The 26,572-nt window shown below is 40.6% G+C and overlaps 1 protein-coding gene across 2 annotated transcripts; it reads right to left on the reverse strand.

The window, feature by feature from the left end:
* Positions 1-2,741: 2,741 nt before the first annotated feature.
* On the reverse strand, positions 2,742-26,572 carry smim29 (small integral membrane protein 29). 2 transcript variants are annotated; one of them, XM_052034338.1, is made up of 5 exons: positions 26,492-26,572; positions 15,821-16,122; positions 13,840-13,865; positions 8,077-8,182; positions 2,742-4,834 (listed from the first exon to the last, which is right to left on the reverse strand). In XM_052034338.1, exons 2-5 carry the CDS (start codon positions 15,965-15,967, stop codon positions 4,766-4,768), a joined length of 348 nt encoding a protein of 115 aa, XP_051890298.1. In that variant the 5' UTR covers positions 15,968-16,122; positions 26,492-26,572; the 3' UTR covers positions 2,742-4,765. The 2 variants fall into 2 exon arrangements, with proteins under 2 accessions (XP_051890298.1, XP_051890299.1); XM_052034339.1 differs by lacking the exon at positions 26,492-26,572 and having other exon boundaries at positions 2,753-4,751.

Below are 26,572 nucleotides of genomic sequence, written 5' to 3' on the forward strand. Positions count from 1 at the left end.
TGGTTGACATGAACAAGTTGTGCTTTATAACTCCATGACTATTCACCCAGTGGAGATGGGTGGAAGAGTGCCATTGACATCCCCGTTTTGATCTAAGACTGAATGTGAGGATGAACAAGTCATAAAATGGACTCCCTTCACCCCCAGGGAGAAGGAGGTCTTTTAAAGGACCTGTCTACCTTGAAACAAAAGCATGGGAGTGCTGATTTCTGCCAGAAGCTAGAAGAAATGACAGACATCCACCATTACATCCAGGCCTTGATCTGGGTTAAATACCACTGGCCTGATGAGGGAGAATGCCTGATGAAATTAAGAGTGGGTGTTGCATCCCAAGGATAGATGGTGATCAGGGATTTTTCGGAGAACTTACACACCCCGTGTTCCTTTCCCACTCCCACCAGTCCACACGTGATCTGAGTGCCTTTATTCACCATTTCCATTCCACCCCCCCATTACCAAGACTCATCATCTTCCCCTCCTGGTTCCATTTGGTCTCACATACCTATCTACTTGGTTCTCTTCCCCTTTGGTTCTCCTTTTCTATCATCTCCCCCACACCTGGTTCCATCTGCCTATCATCCCAGCCTTATCTGGTTCCACTTATTGCCTACCAGCCTCTCTCTCACCCCTCCCACTCACTTCTAAATACTGGCTATCTTTCCTCTACACTCTCAGTTCTGACCTGAAACATTGATGATCCTTCTGCCTCCACAGATGCTGCTTGACCTGCTGAGCTTTTCTAGCAGTTTGTTTTTTGCTCCAGATTCCAGCATCTGCAGTCTTTTATGTCTCTTGATCACAGATGTGCCTGTGTACGTGTGTTTGTCAAACACAGAGATTGAGCGATTCATGTATTTCACATTTGATGGTTAGTGAAATTTAGTTTATGTGTTGAAGTGCATTTAAACGTTTACCTGGCCAATTCCTTCAGTGAGAACACATCTTTGAAATGTGCCTGCAGTTCGTCTTCAGTGTCATTCACTTATGCTGAAAGCTGTTAGTCCTTTGTAGTCTTGTCTGTTAGAAGTTTTCATTTCTACACATTCATGTCTTATCTTTTGAGGTCTTTGCATCATGATTTTAGTTTTTAATTGCTTTAAGTGGACTGAATGTTTCATCATCTACCAACCTCAAACTTAAAGTTGGCAAATCTTTGAGTTCCAAACATATCACGTGTTGATGTTTTTAGGTTGTCGGAAAAGTTGTGTTTTTACTTTGGAGAGGTAATAATTTTTCTCTGGGATGAAGATGTTTAAAAGGAGCACTGGAAACTCTTGTGTGACTATTTTTGTGATATTTATACCATTTAACTGAGAAATTAAGGAAGTGAGCTTGTCAACCACAAATTGCTAATCTGATTCCATCTATATTGTCATTGAAGGCTGCAAGAGCGTATCAGTGCTTGTGTTAGTAAAGGTTGAAAGTTATTAAACCTTGTGGATTATCTGACAGCTTTTGGAATTGAAGTTGGTCTCCCAGGAATGTTGCTTACAAACACAGAGGAAAGCAAAATAAAAATCAACAGACTGCAGATGCTGCAAATCTGAAATAGAAACAAAAAAAAAATTGCTGGAAGCACACAGCAACATCTTTAGAACTAGAAACAGCTAATGGTTCGGGTCTGAGACCTTTGAAAAGCATTTTGCTTTTTGTTGCGTTTTGCTTTCATGGTTTGTGTCGATATCCTATCACTTCTTGCAAATCAGGGATTGGTCTGATGAACCTTGGTCAAGGAGCTTAAAGTATTAATTAATTCAATTTATCTGCTGACATACAAAAAACAAAATAAATACAATTTAAATTAGTAAACAGTGCTGTAATCAGAAAATCTTTGCTGTCAACTACTTTGAAAAGTTTGAGAAATTTTGCTGTTGAGGTTCAGTAATTGAGTTTCTGAATAGATTTGTGGATATTAAGGGAATTGAAGGCTATGGTAATAATGTAAGAGAATGGAGCTGAGGTAGAGGATCAGCCAGAATCTGGATGAGTAGCAAAGCAAACTCAAGGCAGACGGATAGCCTACTCCGACTCGTAATTCTCGTGTTAAAATCATGTGCCTTATTTACAAGGTTATTAGTGTTTTGACATCAAACAGGTGCCAATAAGATAATTGGCTATATTGTACATTGCCCCTGGTTGGCAGGAGAACTGGAGCGACTCGATGGACATGCAGCAGAAAATAAATTATAGTGAAATAAGCGGGGAATAGAAATTATAGTATTGTTCTGAGAACTGACATAAAACCTGATGGGTCAAATGGCCTCCTTCTGCATCATAAGACAAATTACTTGAATCATATTTCTTTGTATTACATCAATTTCAAAATGTAGGAATGCTGGCAAGTTTTCTTTTATATTCTGGCTTAATAATTCGGGGGAGGAATTGGAGCCAAATGTTCCATGCACTGGTCCTGCAGCTGTCTCTCAAGAGCTTCATTTATCCTCTGATATGGGACTGGAAAATGAAAGCAGCTGTCTCTTGGTACTGCCTGTGTAATGATTTGAGCTCTCCATACAGTCATTATTTAAGATATTAATCTTTAGGTTTAAAGTAATGCAGTGTCTTTGCAACCTTTGGAAGACACCATCACCAGGTCAACTGTACTGCAGCTTCCAGGTTAATGTGAGGTATGGTGGGAATTTTGTTGAAAGGGGAAAAAAAGTACAAAAATGGAAAATTGTTGACCATGGATGTTCCTAAGCAAATGTACTTTGAACAAGAGATTGAGTACAGGATTAATGAATTCCAATTAGAAAAATTGTTTATTACTTGAATACTATTTTTACATATGCTCTGGTAACATTCAGGAACGGCAATGCGCGCACACAAAAATGACAGAAGGCTCCTGCACTCTATTTTTTGTTTACTAATATTGTCCCAAAGCCACACCATTATCACCATTTGTAATATAGAACGTAACAGGTAACATTTTGGTTTTTTTTTGTGTGACATAAGTAGAATCAATAATGGAAGCAAATGAGCCATCCTTAGAATCATGTTTCTTTGTAGAATGTGAGATGAGATGATGATGTTTGATATTGAAGGAATAAAGGGATTGCTGTCTTTCATGAAAAGCACAGATGAATAAAAATTGGTGTGTGTCTTCCTCACCAAGGAACTTTGCCAAAAAAGAATAATGTATAAACCAATAGAGGATCAAGACATGGGGAGGTCAGCCAAACACTTTGCTAGGAGCTTCCAAAAGATGTAGTACTTTTTTTTAATAAGAAGCTTCTGGCTATTAATCTGCTGATTGTCATGGGACAGAGAAGTATTGCTGAGTTGGTTATAAAATGCTCAGCTCTGTGAGAAACTAAGACATTGTAACAGGAATAAATGAAAAGTGTTCTCTTTAACCTTGAGTTATTTGCAAAGTTATTGCTCTTCTGGCTGTGCAACTTGTGCACATTCAGAAGAAGTTCTCCTGTGATAGAAAAAATGACATTTAATAGCTTTTCAACTGGTTTATTATTTATTATGTTAATTGCATTTTTTTTAAATAGCTATTTTAGACACTATTTCTGTTCATTTATTTGGCGTCAACAGAAATTATTCTGTAACTGTTTGAAACTGTCAGGTGCACAAATACAGTTAAATGAAATCATACAGCAGGGAAACAGGTCCTTTGGCCCACCAGAGTTTTGTCAAAAAGTTAATCTGCTGACAGTGTACTGTTATCAATGTACTAGATATGACTGGAAAGGGCTTAAGCCATCATTATATATCAGTGCTGCAAACGCAGTACATTTTTAGTCCAACAGACCAGGGAGCACAAAAAATGTTTGTTACAGCCTCCCGACAGTGCAAGTCCCTAAAAGGAATAAACAGTCCAACAGCAATAAAAACAGAAAGGGTTGCAATTGCTTAACAGCAGCATCTATGGACAGCAAAACCATCTTCAAAATGGGTGAATGTTGACCTGGAATGTCAGTTTGCTTTTTCTCTCTCCACAGATGTTGCCTGTCCTGCTTAGGAGTCCTAGCATACTCTTATTTTAAATTTCTGGTATCTACTGAATTTAAAAAAAAAATTAACTGTAATTGACCAACAGTTTATCTCCACTAAGGAAGTTGTATTCAAGATGTTTTATTTTATTCAAGATCTCAGTAAATCAATGATCACTCCAGGAATGAGGTGGTTTATTATGTAAAGTAAGTATTATAAATCTCAGCAAATTTGGCTTTAAGCAGACTGTTGATTTTTGAGCATTGAAATGAGCACTCAAAAATGTATGCTTTGCACAAAACATATTCTGTTTTGCTTTCTGTGTACCGAATAAAAGTGAGCTTCTCAAAACCATTCACAACATCCTAAATTACCCACATTGCCTGTAGCCAGTATTAATTGCATTGTTTCGTAAATCCCTATAAATTCCAATGGGAATTGCACACAAATTACAATGTCAAATGAAAATCATAAGTGAAAAAGAACCCTCTTTTACTAGCTCACTGATGCATTATTTGTTGTAAACTTTCCAGGGATCTACACAATCTGTGGTTTGTATATGCATCATGAGCATATCACAGATGTGTCTCAAAGGCAAAAAAAATACACTAAGCCCCCTACATTGGTATCAAACATGCTAAACAATATACATTTTGTTTCTGTACAGGAGGTAATCCAGTGCTGTGTATGTTTCATTGGTTTTCGCTTCTATACGTTGCTTTCTAGAAACAGGACTGTGTAGCAGCTTCTCCGTGAAAGCTCAATGATCAGCAGTTCCCCTGGTGCCTTTGATTGTCTGTATGAAACTGTAACCAACAGATCAAGCGTTCATGCTGTTTGTGAGAAATGCTCTCTTATAGTGCTGTGATGTACCCCAACCTTTTACCAGCTGTCAAAACAAGAAATAGGTATTCAGGGGTTATACTTTTAACACTGGAAGTTTACTCACCTGGGAATTAGAATACGTTGGAACAGAAGTGCAATTTTATTGCAATTAGTGCTTCAGCAATTCTTGTTATGCAATGATTAGATTTTATCAATATGGCTTGGAACCCACAGCAATCCTCTCAATGCAGCCAATAAGAGTACACTCTGTGTTACTCAGTTATCCTGCCAGAAGCATTTGTGCTTAGTTACTCGTTTAGGTTCAACAAGCCAAATACCAAACAGAAATAAAAAAAAAAGTCAGTAGCAATTAAAATCACTGTATGAGTTGCTTATTGAAAAGCTTCTCCAGACTGATAGGGCCAGCTCTCAACATCTTCCTGCTCCAACTTTAACTGGGAGTTGTTGCAATACTTCCCTTTTTAAATTCACACACCAAAATGGAGCACCAATCCAGAATGGGAGTTCCAGATCAATTTCAGCCTGAACCAGAGATCAGTAATCAGCTTTAACAACATAGGCTAATCCAAAAGGCACGGGAGAAATTCAGCCTAGTAACCTTTTTGTTTACAGAGCACGGAAATTTAAATTTCAATTGATGATCAATGATGTCTGTGGAAGTTTTAGTGGTCTACTCTCTTTTATTTAAGACAGGTGAATGGTCAGCAATAAATTTTCTACTCCTAAAGGAGCTGGATATTTGGAAGGACAGTAACAATGTAGCAAAAGCAATTATTATTATGATCCTGCACAAATATCTTAAAAAAAAGTGACTGGTAAATTTAGGGAAATGACTCAATAACAGTATAGTTCAGTGCCAGGAAAGTGGAAGAACCTAATGCCGAGGAAATAAACTTTGGGCCTTTAATGTGGAAGACAATGAAGAATGAGTAAGTGCCAGTACAGGTCCCAGCTTGCTTCCCCCAGTGGATTTCATGATCCTTTTAAGTACATACCTCCAAACCTGTAACTGATCTCCGGGGTCTGGGAAGCTGAAATTGTAGTGGCAGCTCTGGAACAGACATTACATTGCATGTCTGACTGACTTATTTGAATATTTTAGTTGGTGACTACCAGTCACTAGTGAGCAGTGGCCAGCTAAATCCAACTGTTTCAGGAAATCAATCAGTTTGATTGGACCTTCAGCACTAACTGATTGTTTCTCCTCGATATTCCTCTCACCACTGCCCTATTTCCTGGGAAAAAGAGGGTGGCAACAATACAGAAAAATCTGTCCTTTTATCTCCAAGTTGTAAGGAATGTTTTATTTCAAATTTTCAATCGACTTATTTGATCCTAGGATTTTCTCTCCTCCCCCTTGAAAGACATTTCCTTCAATTGAGGTCTTAGCTAAATGGATTATTGGACAAAATGAGACATCAAAAGATGTTTTGCTCCAGTTCCCATATGATGTTCATGTATCTGCCTGTGCACTAGGGTTGTTGCAAAATGATCACATCCCAACTTTTGTGCTCCTCCCTAAGTGGCACCAAAGCTACTTCAGGGTCTCGATATGTTTTGATCTGGAATGTACCATTAAAATGTACAGATTAGTAGTGGGAGTGGTGACACAGTTCCTCAAGCAAACTCTACATATAAGAAGATCGTGGCTGACTTAGTTGTAACCTTATCTCTCATTCCCAGCTGCCCATGGTATCCTTTCACCTACTTACTTGTTAACTATCTACCTTATAAAATATTAAAAGACTCTGCTCCTACTTCTCCTTGAGGAAGAGAGTTCCAAAGACTCAAGACCCTCTGAAAGAAATAATTTTACCTCACCTCTGTATTAAATGGGTGAGACCTTATTTTTAAGTAGTGACTCCTAGTACTAGATTCTCAATTCTCCATATTCACATCCACCCTGTCAAGACCACTCATGGTTCTGTATGTTTCAATCACCCCTCTCGTTCTTCCAAACTCCAGCTGATAGAAGCCCAGCCTTTCCATGTTTTTCTCATAAGATAACCTGCCGCTTCCAGGTATTTGTCCGGTAAAGCATCTCTGAACTGCTAACATATGAACATCCATCCTTGCATAACGGGACCAATACTGTGCACAGTATCCTTGATGTCATCTCACCAGTAACTGAAACATTTGCATTCAATTTCTCCAGCAATAAACAATTATATTTCCTAATTGCTTACTGTAATGCATAACCAGCCTTCAGTGAATCATGTACAGGACACCAGATCTCTCTGCATCTCAGAGCTCCGCAATCTCTCACCATTTAGATGTTTTTTTTTACTTTTCCTGCCAAATGGGTAGTTTCTGATTGCCAGATCTTTGCCCACACACTTAACTAACCTACATCGCATTGTAGCCTCCTTATGTCCTGTCACAACTTACTTTCCTACTTATCCTTGTGTTATCAGCAAACTTGGCACACACAGCTTCAGTGCCTTCATCCAAGCCATTTATATAAATGATTGGTGGAAGCAGATTAAATAATAAACTTCAAAAGGCGCTGTGTGATATATTCACACACAGAAAAAAACATTTTCAGGACTATGCAGCACACCATTTAGGGTGGGGTAATTAGATAGCTCGTTCAAAGAGCTGGCAAAGGCGTGGTGGGACAAATGAATCATACAAGGGTGACTGCATAGAAGGAAGCCATCCAGAACTTTACATCTGCAAGACCAATGTAGCTAATCCCACATTCAAATCCTTCTCCATAATCCAGCTGTTTTATCTTTCAAGTACTGATTTTATACCCTTTTGAAACCACTGTTGAACTTGCCTCCGCCATCCTGTCAGGCAATGCATTCCAGATGCTAAATGCTTACTACATTAAAAGAATTCTCATGTCATCTTTGGTTTCTTTGCCAGTTATCTTAAATGTGTCCTCTGGTTCCTAGCCATTTAACTGATGGGAAGTTTCTTTCTGTTTTGTCCCTTCAATATGTTGAATACCTCTATCACAGCTTGTGATCTCCACTCAGAGGAATAATCCCAGTTTCTGCACTCTTTCTCCATGAATTCAGTTCTTTATCCCTTAGACTATTCTACTAAATCTTTCCTGCATCCTCCCCAAGGCCTTCACATTTTTCCAAAAGTGCAATAGAAGGAATGGATGCGATAATCCAGTTGTGGCCAAACTAATGTTTCACATTTCTCTACTCTTTTCCTCAACATATCAAATCCAGGATCACAATTTTTGCCACATGCCCCACCATTTTCAAAGACTTTTCCTAAGTTCCATCTCCACGTTTTGTTTTGTTAATATAAAATCTATGTGCTCACCTTTGGCTCATCACTGTCAATAAGAAGCTCTTCCTCAGCTTCATGCAAATCCTCAGTAGGGTCATAGGCATAAACAGGTAGTAATTGGTGTCGCAGTTTATCCAATCTAAGTAAAGGCAAGAGAAAAATAATCCAAAAATAAACAATCGATATCTGAGGTTGTTTTTGGTTATGTAAGCAAAGCCCCAAAGTATCCCAGTTAAATACAAAACAAAAATCAAGTCCATTTTATGAAGATGAGATTGTTGGCCCAATAAAGAAATTAATACTGCAGGCTCCCACAGTAGTTCAGCTGTTAAATGCTCCCCAGTGTGAAAATAATTTGATGATTAGAGAAATGTGCCAGGTTTGATTCTTAGTCTGTGATATGATAGTTAGTTGAAATTGAAACCAATTATACAATATTCCCTTTCTTTCGTGGTGAGTTGGTAAGTTAGATACAAAATTGGCTTGTTCATAAAAGACAGAGGGTGGTGGTGGAGGGGTGTTTTTCTGACTGGAGGTCTGTAACCAGAAGTGTTCCACAAGGATCAGTGCTGGGACCTCTGTTGTTTGTAAATATATATTAATGACTTGGATGAAAATGTAGGTGATCTGATTGATAAGTTTGCAGACTGTGTAATGTGCTCTGTAATTAAATGATCTGTACGAATGGTATGCAAGACAAGTTTTTCCACTGTACCTCGGTACAAGTAACAATAATAAACCAATACCAATTCTACCATCCACTATACGGCGACTGCTCCAAGAAGAATATTTCCACAAGGAGGACAATGATCTGTTTCTCTCTGTCAAATGCTGCAGGAAGTTTCTCTATGTTAAATATGCTACACGGATGCAGGATGTTGCTGTTTTCCTTCCTCCCCCACAGAAAGTTGTAAAACCTGCTAGCACTTAACCCCTTTCTGGTTACACATTTACAAAGCCACTTGGATGAGTTATCAGAAGCTGGCCAGAACTTGCTCTTGTGTTCCAACATCATCAGGAGAGGGCGAGGAAAGATGTTTGGAAAAAAAGGAAACTTTAAAACTGGTAATGACAAACATTACAGCAATGAGGCAGGCATGAATACATGCAAGTCCAATCAAGAATATAAGCTTTGTTCCCTTCCCTCTCCCCACTGCATTTGTTGAAGAACAGAATACATCGTAGCAATAACTGTAGTGAAATTGTTAATATGAATCTGATTGGAAATGTCTATGCATAAGGCACAATTATTTTCATATAATGATGTGAGCATGCACATGCTCTTTTCCTTTAGTAGTTGGCTTTCAAAGGTCCTTTGGCAAGACATTTTTAAAAAATTAGTCTCATATGAACCAGATATAAACAGCTGCTTTATTTAATTTTCTCACAGAACAGAAAACACAAGGACGTTTGTATACAAAGTTTAGTTTCTCTCAGGAAACTGTAGTGAAAAAATAGACATGCTTGCCTGTAAATTAATCACAAGGTATTTTCTTTCAATTAATTTCAAGCACTGAACTGCAACATCCCAGTTGACATTCTCTTGATAAAGAGAAACTATTTCAAGTAGTTGGGAAGTCTAGGACCAAAGACTTTGCTTAAAAAACTAGAGCTAGATCTTTCAACAACGTAACTAGGATACACTTCTAAAGACTGAATGGATATTCTTCCACAAATGCCAATCAATGTTTTTCAATTGTTAATTTTAAGTAGGGCATGGTTAGATTTTTGTAAATTGTATTGAGAGATAAAAGAACAAAGTTAGTAGGTTGTCATGAAGTTAGGTCACTGATTTCAGTGGAAGGCAGAAATGGTTTTAAGTAGCTAAAATACCCTGACCCTGTCTCAATGTACATATCTTATGTTCAGAACATTATTGTTCATTCTGGGGTAGGGAGAGAAGGGGAGGGACAGAATTTAATTCCTGAGTGGATTGGTTTATGAACAGATTGGGAAGGTTGCAAAGTCTGCAAGAAGTGATAACACATCAATGCCAATCAACAAGTATCTGTGCTTCACACAAGCACATCAGGCTGCAATCAGAAATCACCTTGGGAGAGGTTAGCTGGCAATTTAAATATGTTAATCATTAACTAAATTTTCCCAAACACTGTTCATTGAACTCACCAACGAAACTGAGGCAAGAGCACATGTTGTCAGACAGGTTTGGCAGAGTAAACAAGCACAGCAATAGATTCTGCAGCCTCACAGCTGTTTTCTTAAGAAACTTTAGCTTTCTTCACAGGAGATGTTTCAGTTCATTATTCAGGTAAACTTGGAAAACTTCTTGTAGGCATAGACAAGATTTCCAGGAAGCTAACATAATATCTTCATGCAGAGGTTGTCTGGACTCCCTGATCATTCACATCTCCAAACAGATTTACACAGGTTGCTTAGAAACAAGGAATAACACTTAATACTCCAGAGGAATATTTTAACTAAAGTCACTAGCAATACATGTTAATTATCTGGAGCAGCCATTCAGTACGTACCTGCAAGTATTTTTTAGAATGGTCATTTACTTTGCGATGTAGCAATGAGAGTAGGGGACACAACACAGAGATGGCAGGAAATGACACAGCCCCTTGGATGAGGAGCAAAGCAATCCGAAGAGGAAAAGGAAAATGGTGTTAATGCAGTCAGTTGCAAGAGAACAGGGGACATCTCCAAACTCATGTTAGCAAAGTTGAGTCAGCCTCCAGAATTCACTCATCTGAAAAGGGGGCAACAACTTCACCTGACCACACAAACTATTTCCCACACACCGATATATATGTCTTGTCCTCGACCCATTCTTCAGCACCAGTTTGCAATCCAAATGTTAAGAGGCCACTTGCAATTTAGCAACCATAGATGTTACAGATATGAAATGAAGGTTATTAACACCATATCCTCGTGTAGCTACCAATACCTACTGGTCCAGAAATTCTAATACACCCTAGTGTGTACTAGAACAGCATGGATGAGGTTGGCTCACAATTGTTCTGATCATTGGCCCACCTCATGAGATTTCAGTTGCATCCGAGGCTAATAATGTGTTGCCCTATGCTTCTCCTCCACCTTCCCTTCCTCCTCCTCTTCCAAGGCCAGGATCGGAAGGCAGCTATAGAACAGCATGGCTTAGGGAGGCACCTGATCCAGGTATGGGAGTGGAAAAGGGTAATTGGGAGGGAGGAGCAGGGTATCAGAGGCCAGGAAATTGTGTTGTTGGATACTGAAGGGCCTGGATAGAGTGGATGCGGAGAGGAGGTTTTAGGATCTGAGGGCACAGCATCAGAATAAAGGTACGTACCTTTAAAACTGAAATCAGGAAGAATTTCTTCAGCCAGACATCATTGAATTTGTTGCCACCAAAGGCCAAGTCATTGGGTGTATTTAAAGCAGAGATTGAAAGGTTCTTGAATGGCAAGGGGGTTAAGGGTTATGAGGAGAAGGCAGGAGAATGGGGTTGAAAAAAAATCAGCCATGATTGAATGGCGGAGCAGTTGGCCTAATTCTGATCCCATATCTTACGGTCTAATGAGCGGGGGCAGGAAGCTGGGGATGGAGATTGCAGGGTCTGGATGGGGCCACAAATTAAGTGGGGTGGGGGTGGTGCTGAATGGATATTTGAGATGGGCAGTGAAACGTATGTTACTTACTTTGCTTGCTTCCTAGGTTTACACTGTGGGAATAGGCCCAGGAATGCCCAAGAACAGGCATCCTCTGTAATAACATGATCCAAGTTGCCTTGTCAGGCTCCAAGAAGAACACTCTATGAGAGTGACATTAGCAATATATCTCCAATGTAGAAATAATGTTGGTGTCACAACAGCACTCATGACAGAAAGGGTACACTTTGCCAGCAATGTGAAACTGAGAAACAGTTGTAATTATGGAGGGAAAATGTATTTTATGTTACATGGCACTGCAAAAAAAATCACTCAATTGAATTTTCAGTTGACATAGACTCATAGAGCAAGGACCTTCGGCCCAACTGGTCCATGCTGACCAAGATGCAAGATTCTCAAGAGTCTTACATGGTGCAAGGGCAGTAGCTTTAGAGGCAGGTTGCTTGTATTTGTTCTCTGAAAGCCAAGTTGTTCTTGGCTGACACCCTCTGGATTTCAGAGTCTGTGAGGTCCTGCAATCAATTGCCTCACTTTGCAAGGACAGATGGCTATTGGAACACCAAGCACCACCCAGGATTCCATCTGGGAAAGTCCAGGGGAAAGGGGAAAGTGGGTGAGAAAGGGAAGGATTTTGACCAGTTACCTCAGTTTCACATACCCTGTCACTATCCTCACCTCCATGTTAGCATTGGACTGATGTGCACTTTACTACAGGTCATTAGGGGAATGTATGACAATGCTACGACATCTGTCTTCTATGATGCCATCTTTGTGTCCAATGTTGACTATTTCCTACTGTCAACACTCTCCCTGGCTCCTGCCGCCCCAGATGTTCACTCCAGCAAGGTGTGTGCAATACATTTTGTTAATTGGTTTAGTTGAGCAGCTAGCTCTGGGATTTATTAAATGTATTGCTTATAATGTGTGCCTTTAGAAGTAAAGTTGAGCCATGCACGTGATCAGCATATCCATAGTCTTGTAGTGACTAGAACGGCTCTGATGAACGTGCTTCAGAAAACTTTAGAACTGCAACCCTTCCACTGGTGCATCAGGAAGCTAAAATTCTGTCTTATGAACTTCTACCACCACACTTAACCTCCCCTCTTATTTCCTGATAAGGCAATAATCCTGAATAAATATAATTTCACAGGCATCAGTTTTCTATAATTTAGGATAAAGCATTGATCCCCATTCAAGTAAAACTGAAAATAAAGCTTAAGGTCACTCACTTTTCAATGAGAACATCTCGTTCTCAATGTGATGCTTTTTACAACAGGCTGTATCATGCAGACCAACAAAAGTGTCACCCACAGATCCCCCTTGCACACACGTTCCTGGGTTGAATGCAGAGGGTATATCTCATGGAGCTCTGCTGTCCGGTGATGTACTTTAGAGGCCCCACTCCAAAAACTCTCCTGACAGCCGGCAAAGTGGGAGCCAAAACTTTGTCAGGCTACAAAAAAACTATTTTAGTTGTTTTTAAATGTCACAGTGAGAGACATAGAACACTAATAAAATTCAAGTATATAATTGAATGCAAATTGAAAAGCTCTTAAAAGTTAACTGGGACACATAAGTAAGGCAAATGATTTTAAGAAGTAAATTTGTGTCACTTCCTAACCCTTTGCCTTACAAGTCCCCATTGAAATCAGTGGAGTCATGGAACCTGCTTCAGATCTGGTCTGGTGCATTAGGATGTGAAAGGCAATTTCCCAGTGTATTGTTGGGAAATCTCATCCAAACTGAGCCCCACTGCTCGACTCCATGGGGAGTCCAGTGCTGAAGTTAGTAGACAGATTTCACCTTCCAAATATGTCCTAGCATGTGCTGTGAAACTCACAGGTCAAGTTCAGTTTCAGAACTCAGCAAGGTCTACTCCACGCTGTACAGGATTACCGTACATAGCAGTGCATTTATTTGCTGCCATATAGAAATTGATACAAAACAGAACTTTGTATGTATGAACAGACATTAAGAGATATGAATGTACTGGTGGACAAACTATAATGATAGATTTCACACATTTTATATTTTCTTATCCTATTGTTACCTGCTGAATACCTTCAAGCTATTAAAACAACAGCCAAGTTAAACACATTTACCGGATATGTTATCGGCATAAATCAACTAAGCAAAACTTCAATGAAGTTGCTGGGTTTAGTCACCATAGAAAAATATTGATTACCTGCGTCTCTTCTGAATGTACATCACCTAATTAAAAAAAAGGAAAAGGTTCAGTTAACCTGGTTCTTTAAGTATTTGCAGCAAAACACTAAGTAATGTAAAATTAATCACTAACGTAAGAATAAGCCGAACAAACATGCCCCAGTTAGAATAAAGCACAGATTTAGAATAAATACGGCTAGTTCACTTTTGCTAACTGACATCCGTTAATCCAAAGTTGAAAGACAGGGCAGATGGAATGCAAGGAAACTGGAGTATAAAAGGCTTAGACTAGCAGGATCTGAATGTGTGCTACCTCCACGCTGGATGTGCAGCAGCCATCAAGGTCAGCAGTAAGAGATGAGAATGAAGCCCATTGGTCAGTCAGGAAAGATTTCTTGAAGGCATGGTAAAACAAAAGTAGCAGTAGTCTTCACGCAGCAAAGTGGCTGATTATCCTCCTCAGTTGCGTCATAGTTGAGAATTAGAAGGCGGCAGAATTCTTCTTTAATGTTCTCCACCATAATTACAACAAATTTCATGACATATGTCTGTGATAATGAACCTGATTCTGAATGGAAATATCAACGTGATCAATCAGTCTATACTGCAGATCTAACAAGTCTCTGGACTAGGATTAAACTTCATGTGGTGTGTCACTTTCTCCTCTAGCTACTCTCCAAAAAAAGTGTGGAAACATACTTCATTTTAGGTAGATTTAGGTAGATAAGAGTTTCAGATTGTAATGGTGATAATCTATATACTCAAATGAATGGTTACCATCAGATTTTTATGGGTTGGCAGGACACTATTTAAATCACATACAGAAATTGTTCAGAATATTCAGAATGGTTATTAACAATTTGATAAGGGGTGCCATCAGATCCAAGAATGAATGGCCTGATGGTTGTAGTCTAAGTAGTACCAAGCAATTAAATGCTGATAACTGTATAAAATAATATCACATGATTTTACTTCCCAATTGAAAAGAGCTCAGAAGCGCATTGCAAACTCAACAGATTAACGTTATGCAAGATTTCACAATGAAAATGCAAGATTTCACAATGAAAATGCAACTATGGACTGCTTCCCTTTAAAATAATAAGCTGGGATTTAGCTGTGGTTCCCACGATAATTAACGAAAGTCATTATCCATGTAAAAACTGCTCAGGTCATGTCATAGTTTTCAGATGTCTCTGAATTTTTAAATTATAATTTATAAAATAACACTTTGTTATCTGAAACACAAGTGTTAGGATAAAAACAATTTAACTTATCCTTTGCTTTAGATCCATTTAGTCCCCATTGAAATTAATGGATCCTGTGACCAGTTTAACCTGATGCAGAATTTGAGGTAATACACCAGTATAAATGCTGGCAAATCTCAGGAAGATAGAGCGCCACTGCTGTACCCTATCTGTGAACAGATTTGGACTTCTGAATATGTCAGCAAGTTCAGGATAAAGCACGCAGCAAGTCCTGGAGACACAAGAGACTGCAGATGCTGAAATCTGGAGTGAAAAACCAAACTGCTAGAAGAACTCAGTGGGCCAGGCAGTGTCTGTGGAGGGAAATGGACAGGCGACGTTTCAGGTCGAGACCCTTCATTTGGACTGGTCTTGGTTTGGCTTCCATTTAAACTGGCATTGACCAGCTAGGTCCTTGCTTTAGCATTCACTAATCAGACATAATAGTTTTGTTTCAATAACCTTGTTAATCTGATGAGTTTGTGAAAAAATTCTATAGCCAAGAAAGCAGCAAATTCTGTAGGTCATCATAATGAGGGTTTTTGCGCAAAACCCCGAAAATTGATGTAATTATTTAATATGCATTAATAGTATTATTTTCTTCAGTTATTACAAAATATTGTTGGATTGGTTATTTTACCCAGGCCCTATTATTTTAATTAACCATGCAACATAATTACAGATCAGAACTGTCACCCCTGAGGTTTTACAAAGTCAAAACTAAAGTGATTGTATGAATATGAAAAATTACTTTACCATAGCAACAGTAAATCCAATTACTGTCAGGACAAAGAATGGTACAAGAACAAATCCCGCAACTGCATTACTTTCATCAGTAGGAGGCACGGTCACTGAAGAATTACTCGTTTTCACTAGAATATTCTGCATCTGCATTGGAACCATTCGTCTTCATTCACAATGTCTTTGACCACAGAGAAGTCAGTCTTGCTGGGGTGGTGGACCACTTAGTTGCATTTAGATGAAAAATCAGAACGCACAGTTACTTAGCTAAAGTTTTCCATTCATGGCCACGCTTGATATTTCTACAACCAATATATCTGAAATAAAAGACATTACAAATATTAGAGAAACAAAGGACTACAGAAGCTGGAATATCTAGATGAAAAACACTATGACAAAACCCTATGACACTGGCCAGACCAAACGCAGACTAGGTGACTATTTCACAGAAACCTGCGGTCCGTCCATAACCACGATCTGCATCTCCCCGTTGCCAGTCACTTCAACTCTCCCTCCCTCTCCGTCACTGATATGTCAGTCCTCGTCCTCCTCCACTGCCAGGAGAAGTCCTAGTGCAAACTGGAGGAACAGCACCTCATTTTGCTTCTTGAAACCTTGCAGCTTAATGGCATGAACATTTAATTCCCCCATTTTAAGTAATCCCCTCAACCACACCCCCCCCCCATAACCATGCCTCTTCTTTTCTTCTCTTTCCTAGCCTCTCTCTCTTTTTACTACCTTTTTTTCCTCCTTACCTTGACCCATCCCCTGGTGGATTGCTCTCCCCTCCTCCCTCACACCTGCTTATCGCTACCTCTTACCTGCATCTACCTATCACCACCTTGTGCCCACCCCGCCTCCTCTCTTTTGTCCACCTATCACTGCTCTGCTTTTCCCTCCTATTTTTTGGGCTTTCCCTTTTCCTATCTTCAGTCCTGAAGAAGGGTCCTGACCCGAAACATTGACCACCTGCTTTTCTCCACAGATGCTGCCTGGCCTGCTGAGTTCCTCCAGCGTCATCATGTTTTTCATTTACATTAAAAACATTGTATGGTAAAACTAACAAGATTTGGTGCATGATTGTTAAAGCGCAGTTTAGTGGATTCAGATTTCACACGAAATTAGATCATTTCACCAGAGAAAGAGTATATAATGCCTTTAACATTGTAAAACATCCAAGAACATATCAAAGGAATGTTTTCAAACTAAATTTGACTCTGAGCCACATAATGAGATACTAGGGCAGCTTATCAAAAGCTTGGACAAAGAGGTAGCATGGCTCACAGTGCCAACGTTCACCTTGGCAAAACAGAGACACAAGAGGTTCTGCAGATGCTGGAATCTGGAGCAACACACACAAAATGCTGGAGGAACTCAGCAGGTCAGGCAGCATCTGTGGAGGGAAATAAACAGGCGAAGTTTCGGGTCAAGACCCTTCATCAGGATTGGCGAGGAAGAGGGCAGAAGCCAGAATAAACAGGTAGGCACTGTGCTCCAGCCCCTCCCTTTTCATTCTGGCTTCTGCCCTCTTCCTTTCCAGTCCTGATGAAGGGTCTCGACCCGAAACGTCGACTGTTTATTTCCCTCCACAGATGCTGCCTGACCTGCTGAGTTCCTCTAGCATTTCATGAGTGTTTCAGCTCGGCAAGCAGCCTTCCACCTTAACTTCACTGAGGTCCTGAAACTCTGCCAAGCGAGAAGACTAGCAAAATGTGATTAACAGCGACAGAAAAGCCTGCAAAACCTCTAAAATCCAAGGACTGAAGGGCTGCAACATGAAAGCAAGTTAAGCAAAGCAGACAAACAAAAAGCTTTGCACCCACAGAACACATTTTTATTTACCCCACTGACTTTCAATTGAGTGCTATGGAATTCTAGTTACTAATGATAGATAATTTGCATACATAGCCCCACCAAGAATAATCAAATAAACAGTTCATCCAGTTGAAGTTGTACTGTAAAAAAAAGTCACAATAAATTAATCTGTTTGGTGATCTTGGTTGAGGGATTAATGTTAGTCAAGACAATAGTAAGTCTACCCTTCTCTTCAAACAGCAACATCTTGTTCTTTCCATCTGAAACTGGCATCAGTTTCACACCTCATCCGAATGCTGCACCTCTGACCATTCCCTCAGTACAATGCTGGATTGTCAGCCCAGACCAGTGCTCTAGTCCCTGGAATAGGACTTGCCCCACAACTTTCTGGCAAACAACTGGTGTTGCCATTAAATAATTATGACAACCTAAAGTAATGCTGTCCTTACATTACCTTGGCCAAATCCTGCTCACCCATCACGTCTAACTTTGTGATATCAGTCCCACTCAAATTTAATATCCTAATCCTCATGTTGACATCCATTGCAGGCTTCATATTTCCCGAGGATAAAGCTTCTTTCAATCATAGAATGCTTCCAGTCAGCTTTTGACTCCAGCCTTCGGACTACCATTTTAGCCGTGCACACCCTTTGCTGAGAAGCCACTTCTGACCAAAGACTTCTAACAATCCTGGTTGACATCCCTATAGTTCACTGTTTCTTTATTATGACACAGTGAAACACTTTGGCAAAGATAGTGTGCAAAAAAAAAAGTTGTAGTTGGAATGACTTCAATGAGTATATCACACATTGCAGTTAACACTGTACACATCACCAATGGCATCACCACCTTTGAAGAGTTTACTGGAACAGGCTGCACAACTTCCTGAAATCTCGGCAAACAACATTGCTCAGATTTCAAAATGTAGAGAGGTTTCCTAAGAAACGACTTCCTTTCAATCTCTCACTAAGCACACAAATAGACAAAAGACTGAGATAGGAGATGTTTTATCACGACAGCATTGTGTAGTTCACTCCCCTCTCTTCTGCAGAACGAAGTGGCACACAATCAAGCCAGCAGATGCTAACTAGCAGGGGCAGTTATTGATGTATCACTTAACACATGCGGAGGAGGCATTGCTGCTCATCAATGAAGTTGCTGTTGCAAAGATGCTGCATGGCCAGTGGGTGTGCCTGAATCATAGAGTCATTGAGTTATACAGCACAGAAACAGGCCCTCCAGCCCAACTGGTCCACGCTGACCAAGGGGTCTTTCTGAACTAGTCCTATTTGCCTGCTTTTGGCCCCTCTAATCCTTAGGGACAGCGGAGACTGCAGATGCTGGAATCTTGACCAAACAACAAACTGCTGGGTAAGTTTTTTTCTGTTCCCTCTAAACCTTTCCTGTCCATGTACATACCTAAATGTCTTTTAAAACCACTTCCTCTGACAGCTCATTCCATATATCCACCATTCTCTGTGTGGAAAAACTTGCCCCTCAGGTCCCGTTTAAATCTTTACCCTCGTACCCTAAACCTATGCCCTCTAGTTTTAGATTCCCATACCTTGGGGAAAAGACTGTGACAATCCATCTTATCTATGCCCCTCATGATTTTCTAGACCTCTATAATGTAACCCCTCAGCCTCCTTTGCTCCAGGGAAGAGAGTCACCAGTCTCTCCTTATAACTCAAGCCCTCCAGTCCCATCAACATCCTTGTGAATCTTTTCTGCACTCTCTCCAGGTTAATCACATCCTTCCTATAGGTGTCCAGAACTGCACATGATATTCCAGGTGCAGTCTCACCAACTTCTTGTGCAGCTATAATATAACATCCCAACTCTTGTACTCCGACAAAGGCAACCATGCCATATGTCTTCTTCACCACCTTGTCTACCTGTGTCACCACTTTCAGGGAACTATGTACTTGTACCTCGAGGTCTCTCTGTTCAACAGCACTTCCCAGGGCTCTGTCATTCATTGTGTATGTCCAGCCCTGGTTTAACTTCCCAAAGTGCATCACTTTGCACTTATCTGAGTAAATTCAATGTGCCATTCCTTGGCCCACTTTCCCAGTTGACCTAGATCTTGTTGTGGTCTTAGACGACCTTTTTCCATTGTATACCACACCACCAATTTTGGTGTCATCCGCAAACTTACCAATCATGCCACGTAGATTTTCATCCAAATAATTAATATATTTGACAAACAGTTGATCTAGCACTAATTCCTGCAGCACACCATTGGTTACAAACCTCCAATCTAAAAAGCAACCCTCAACTATCACCCTGTTTCCTTCCACCAAGCCAATTTTGTATCCAATTGGCTAGCTCACCCTGGATCCCATGTGATCTAAATTTCCACACCAGCCAATCATGTGGGTCCTTGTCAAAACCCTTGCTGAAGTCCATGTAGTCAAGGTCCAGCACCCTGCCCTCATCTATCCCCTTGAGACACAATTTCCCATGCACAAAGCCATGCTGACTATCCCTAATCAGTCCTTGCCTTTTCAAATGCAGATAGATCCTGTCTCTCAGAATCCCCTCCAGTAACTTTGCCACCACTCATATTAGGCTCACCAGCCTGCAGTTCCCTGGCTTATTTTTGCAGCCCTTCTTAAATAAAGGCACAACATTAGCTACTGCCAGTCCTCCAGTACTTTACCCCTGGCCAAGGAAGATATAAATATCTCTGCCAGGCTGCAGTAATTTCTTCCCTTGCTTCCCACAATGCCCTGGGATACATTTGGTCAGGTCCCAGGGATTTATCTACCTTTATGCACCTCAACACTGCTAGAACCTTCTCTTTCATAATGTCAATATGTTTCAGACCATCACTGTTCCCTTTCCTGAATTCCCCAGCTTCCATACCTTCTCCACAGTAAATACAGATGGGAAGTATTCATTTAAGTCCTCACCTGTCTCCTGTGGCTCCACATATAAATGACATGAATCCTTAAGGGGACCTATTCTTTCCCTACTTACCCTTTTTCTCTTAATATATAGAATCTCTTATCTGTCTCTTATCCCTTTTACCTTATCTGTCAAGGATATCTCATGTTCCCTTTTTGCCCTCCTGATTTCCTTCTTAACTGTACTTCTACATCCCTTATACTACTCAAGGGATTTTCAGAGAGTCATGTGGCATGGAAACTCACTTGATCCCAGCTGCATATTCAAGTTAAAGATTTGCCGATTCCCTTTTTCACATTCCACTCTTCCCACAATCTCTTTGGAGGGCAGCATGGTAGCATAGTGGTTAGCGTAACGCTACGACTGTGCCAGCGATTGGGGTTCAATTCCCGTCACTGTCTGTAAGGAGACTGTACATTCTCCCCGTGACTGCGTGGGTTTCCTCTGGGTGTTCCAGCTTCCTCCCACATTCCAAAGACATACAGGTTAGTAGGTTATCATGGGTGTAATTGGGTGGCGCGGGCTCATTGAGCCGGAAGGGCCTGTTACGGTGCTGTATAAGTAAAGGTTTATAAAGTTTTTATTAGGTACAAATGGTGTAAGCATGTGCGTCTTACTTAGATGCTGCCACTCCTCTCCGCATTTATCTTAACCTTGTGTTTTTTACCTTTTGGAGTTGTTTTCAAGAACCGCAATCTGGCCAGGCAATGATACCTGACAATGAGGAAAATGAAAGAGAAAGGATAACTTCACTGAATTCATCAATCCCAGCAATCAGCTCAGATAAACTTCACACAGAAGTTGGTGAAATGGCAGGAAAGTGGCATGTCACTGGGCACAAATTATCTGTAACCATGGGAGATGGAATACTTTGCATAAATGTTAATCCCTGGATGTTAAGGTCACACAGGGACTCAGATGAAGACTTCAAAGTTGCAACCTTGAGAAGAAGGTAGATAGAGTCTAGGAGTCAAAGAATAATACAGCATGGAAACAGGACCTATGGCCTATGATACCCAAGTAAGCTAGTCCCATTTGCCCGTGTTTGGCCAATATCCCTCTAAACCTTTTCTATCCATATACCTGTCCAACTGTTTTTTAAACGTTGTTATTGTACCTGCCACAACCACTTCCTCTGGCAGCTCGTTCTATATACCCACCAGCTTCTGCGTGAAGAAGTTGCCCCTCAAGTCCCTTTTAAATCTTTCCCCTCTCACCTTAAACCTATCCTCTCTAGTTTTTGATTCCCTTTCCCTGGGAAGAAGACTGTCTGCTTTCACCCTCTCTATGCCCCTTATGATTTTGGGGACAGAGATAGGGTGGATGCCGTCAGTCTCCTACACTCCATGGAAATAAAGTCCTAGCTTGCCTAACCTCTCTATAACTCTGGCCCTTGAATCCCAGCAACATTCTCATAAATTTTCTTTGCACTCTATCCAGCTTAATGACATCTTTCCTCTAAGAGGGTAACCAAAACTGTACACAATACTCCAGGTGCTGCCTCACCAATGTCTTGTACAACTGTCAACATAACGTCTCAACTCCTATACTCCGTGGAGACTGCAGATGCTGGAATCTGGAGCAACAAACAATCTGCTGGGGGAACTCAGCAGGTTGAGCAGCATCTGTAGGGGACAAAGAATTGTTGACGTTTCAGGTCGAAACCCTTCATCAGGTCCTGAAGCAGGGTTTTGAACTGAAAAATCAACAATTCCTTTTCCCTCACAGATGCTGCTTGACCCGCTGAGTTCCTCCAGCAGATTGTTTGTTGCTCTTATACTCAATGCCCTGACCGATGAAGGCCAGTGTGCTGAATACCTTTTTCACTACCCTGTGTACCTGTGACGCCACTTTCAGGGAACTATATACTTGTACCCCAAGGTCCTTCTGTTCTACAACAATCCCCAGGGCCCTACCATTCACTGTGAAGGCCCTATGCTGGTTTGACTTCCCAAAATGCAACACCTCACACCTATCTGAATTGAAAGCCAGTTGCCATTCCTTGGCCCAGTTACCTAGCTGATCAAGATCCCATGTAACTTTTGATAACCTTCTTCATTGTCTACAATGCCAGCTACTTTAGTGTCAACTGCAAACTATGCACATTAAATCATTTGGTGCATTGGCATGGGTGTCAGAAAGCCTGCATGCTCTGCCAAAGAGCATGGAAAACACCAGCACCACCCTTGCAGAAAATCTTTTGCAGAGCTTGGAATCCACTTTTCCCAAATAGAATGGTGGATAACTTCTGTAGTCAGCTGTGATGTCTCAGCTTCCACTGCTGCACAAACAGAAGTTGCCGAACATCTGTGCACTGCTGCCACAGCTCTGGATATCTGTGTTCAGGGCATGAACCGCAGGGCTGCTCTAACATATTACAATAATCATTCAGGGGCTGCTCTGCAACTGTGGTAGTTTGCTTCAAATGGAAATCTGCCAGCCCTTCACTGGATCAAACCTTTTTTTAAACTAATGCTGTCTATGGTCTATGAGTATGTACTGGGACAGTGTAGAGGGAGCTTTACTTTGTACCTAACCCTTTTTATTGGCCTTTATCCCTGGGCCCACATTTTGTGTGTTTTAGGTTAGCTTTTTGTCTGAAAGTAACTTTATTAAAACATCAATAAAAATCCTTAAAATATTGTTGTCTGGGTTCAGGACACACTCCAGCCCCTGCATTGACCACCAGTCTGTTCCCACTACACCAATGGTTTTGATGTTGCCTGCCAGCCAGCCCTGATCACTGCAGTACATACTGATACACTAGGCTCTTTCTGCCTAAACTTGCAAGGCCCACTGCAGTTTCCTCTACTGAATGTCTGCAGTTTTTTGCCTGTGGTGCTGTAGCCGTTGGGTTATAGGAGGGAAAAATGAATCAGGAGATATTACTAAGAGCAATATAAAATAATTTGTTGTTGGCTGTATCACATTTGGCATGTAAAAAGTTGCCTTCTGCAAAATATTTCTTACAGTGGCTTTTATGTTGGGCTGGAAAAAATACTGCAAAGATTAGCAATAGGGGAAAGTAGCATGAAGAAGCAGCTTGGAGAACTGGGGTTGTGTAATCATCCAGTCGCCACCCTTTGGCTTATTGTAGAGGACTATGACATCATAGATTATAACAAAGTAGCTGCCGATAGGATGTGCATAGATAGTCATGCACTACCTGTGTTTTTAGGGATCCCTCCTTGGAAATTATAGTAAGCCTGCGCTTGCCTGTTCAAAGTTGCCTGGGGTGAGCAGTGTTGAAAATCTTGGCTGACAGGGATGTCATCACAAATTCACAATCAGTCATCCAGGATAAGATGGATGTGCCAGGGAACATGCTGCAATTGTAACCATCTTCAAAGAGGAAATAAATGCAACTGAGGAACCAACAGAAGGGTAACTCATTGCAAGCATGTTCCTCAACTGCCTGTGTTGCACGCTGGTCTCATCAGCAACTCTACACAAAACTGGAGTGAAAATGATCAACATAGGAAGGAGGAGAGGACACTTAGGGAATGGAACCCCTTGCAGTCGCTGTATTCCTCTGTCGAAGTCTAACTCCCACCATAAGGAATTCAGAAATTCTAGAGACTGCCCACTCCAAGGTATCCCCACCTGATGTTGGGAGAGGAGAACTGGGCAGTACATCTTAGATCACAAAAGTTTTTCAACTTGCAACCAAGGCAATTAAATTGAATCTGGTTGGACAATGTTCAAAGGAGTTTCTAGGCAATGATGTTGTCACAGGGACAGATCTCAAAGATTGGCATTAATTAAAAGGGAAGAGACAGGATACATGGAAAAAATCTCATCTGATCTTTCTCCAATAGTTCAATGGGATGTTTTACATCCACCTAAGAGGGCAGCCAAGGACAAATTATCTTTCAGTGAGCAGCACCTTGGATAGTGCAGTGTTCTCTTAGAAATGGAGAAAAAACAAACTGCTCGAGGAATTCAGCAGGTTAGGCAGCATCTGTGGAGGCAGAAGGATGGTCAATGTTTCAGCTCTACACCTTGCATCAGCACTGGCCTGACCCACTGAGTTCATCCAGCAGTTTGCTTTTTGCTCCAGATTACAGTATCTGCAGTCTTTTGTGCTTCCCTTAGAACTGCACTGGAGTGTCAAATTGGATTATGCACTCATGTCTGTGGAACAGGGTTTGCCACAAATTCATACTCAAGTCCACAAGGGGTATGGTTATGTAGCTTGCAGGGTGGCCCAGGTACAGCTTTTATTTCACTCTAGAATTTAACAAACTTAATTCTTGACTGAGGATTTCAGTAGTTGGCTATCATTGATCAGATATTGCTTAATCAACAACAGATCAGCTTTCCTGGCAAAAAATAGAAAAATGTTTGCAATCTAAGTTTACATTTGATATGATCAGTCATCAAAACTCATGTGCTTCCCTGCTACAATCCTAAACATTCAATGTAAGTGTGCCTTCCTTCCATCCATTCCAAATGTCAGCTTCAACATGTTGTTATGGGCAGCAGATCTACTGTATTAGAGGCAATTTGCTTTTGTATCTGATACTTGAAAAGCACATTAGGGAATAGGAACAGGAAGAGAACTTGCATTTCCCCCACCCTCACCCAAGTTTACTCTGTCATACAATCATCCAGGTCTTCTCTAATGACTCCACTTTTCCACAATTCCTCATATTCTTGGATTCCTTTTTTTTCTGTGGGGGAGACCTTATCTCAAATGTAGTTAATAAATACACACCCTGGGATATAGGATTCCAAACATTCATGAGCAACTCAGTCAAGAAATTTCTCCTTTGCAGTGCCCAACTCTTAAATGACCAGCACCTTATTTTGAGACTAGAATCTCTAGATCCAGGCTCTTCAGTCAGACAGACTTTTCTGTCAGCATCTGATTTTTATGCCTTTCAAGAGAACATTCTTCAATGTCTTCTCAATTCAGTCCCTCTTCACAGTACAACACTCTCATTCGAGGAGTTCATCATGTAATCATTTGATCATAGATATTGCAACAACATGGTGTCAACAAGAATACTCTGCTTTCAATATGGGTTGTCATAGTATTTTTCAAAAAAATTCAACAAAGCATTCAAAAACCTCCAAATATAAATCTCACTTCAAAATGTTCTACAGATCTACTGGTAACTACAAGAACAGACTGAGCACTTCTTGCTTGTTGATAACAGCCCATCATAAGACCATTGTGACGCAATTCTAGAATATTTCAGCAGTCTGTTCAGATAAATGAGAAATTAATTAATGAAGAATAAGCATAGTGAATATGATTAATAAAATATTCTTTCCCTCTCTCACCAGATATAAATCATAGTACAGATTTTCAATTATACTCTATATTTACATTCTTGAAACTTTGTCTTAAACGGTGCAATGCCCACGGACATTGCAGAGACAAGTCAAAAGATAACAAGATGCAAGGCATTCCAATAATTTCTGGGAAGATCCTAGCAACCTTTGGTTCTCCGCCAAAAAAGTTATAAGAGATAATATATAAGAAGTGCACTAAAACCCAGATACTTCAATGAATCTGATGGAGACGCACTAGTGAGTCTGACCAGGCCAGGTTCAGGCATAGGAACTCTTGTGAATTTTACTTCACATACTTAATCATATAAATCATGAGGTTTTATTTTAAATAAAAGCAAACATCATGTCTTTTAGGACTGCTCCGACTCTTGATAAAACGAAGGCCTATTGATAAATGCCAGTAATGGGTCAGGGTTAAAACCAGGGAGTTTCCGGAGCCTCATTAGAGAATTGCTAAGCTCCCCAATGCAACAGATCAACGCCGGTACGGTGTTTCCCTCTGTGGCAGGCAGTGAGCTCCAAATACCAGGAAGTCAGTGCACCTTCAAAAGGTAACACATGGACAGCAACACACCTTTCCGAAACCTCGCAGCTCATGCCCTTTCGCGGGAACCTAATTGTACACATCAATGAATATTCCTCAGCCCAAACCTCTCTTACCTCGCTCTGTCTTCCTCGGTATCACAGCGGAACGATCAACACCCACACCGCTCCCCATACCACTTCAGCTGATGGACAGTC

The sequence above is a fragment of the Pristis pectinata genome, chromosome 20, assembly GCF_009764475.1.
Source record: "Pristis pectinata isolate sPriPec2 chromosome 20, sPriPec2.1.pri, whole genome shotgun sequence".
Taxonomy (NCBI): Eukaryota; Metazoa; Chordata; class Chondrichthyes; order Rhinopristiformes; family Pristidae; genus Pristis; species Pristis pectinata.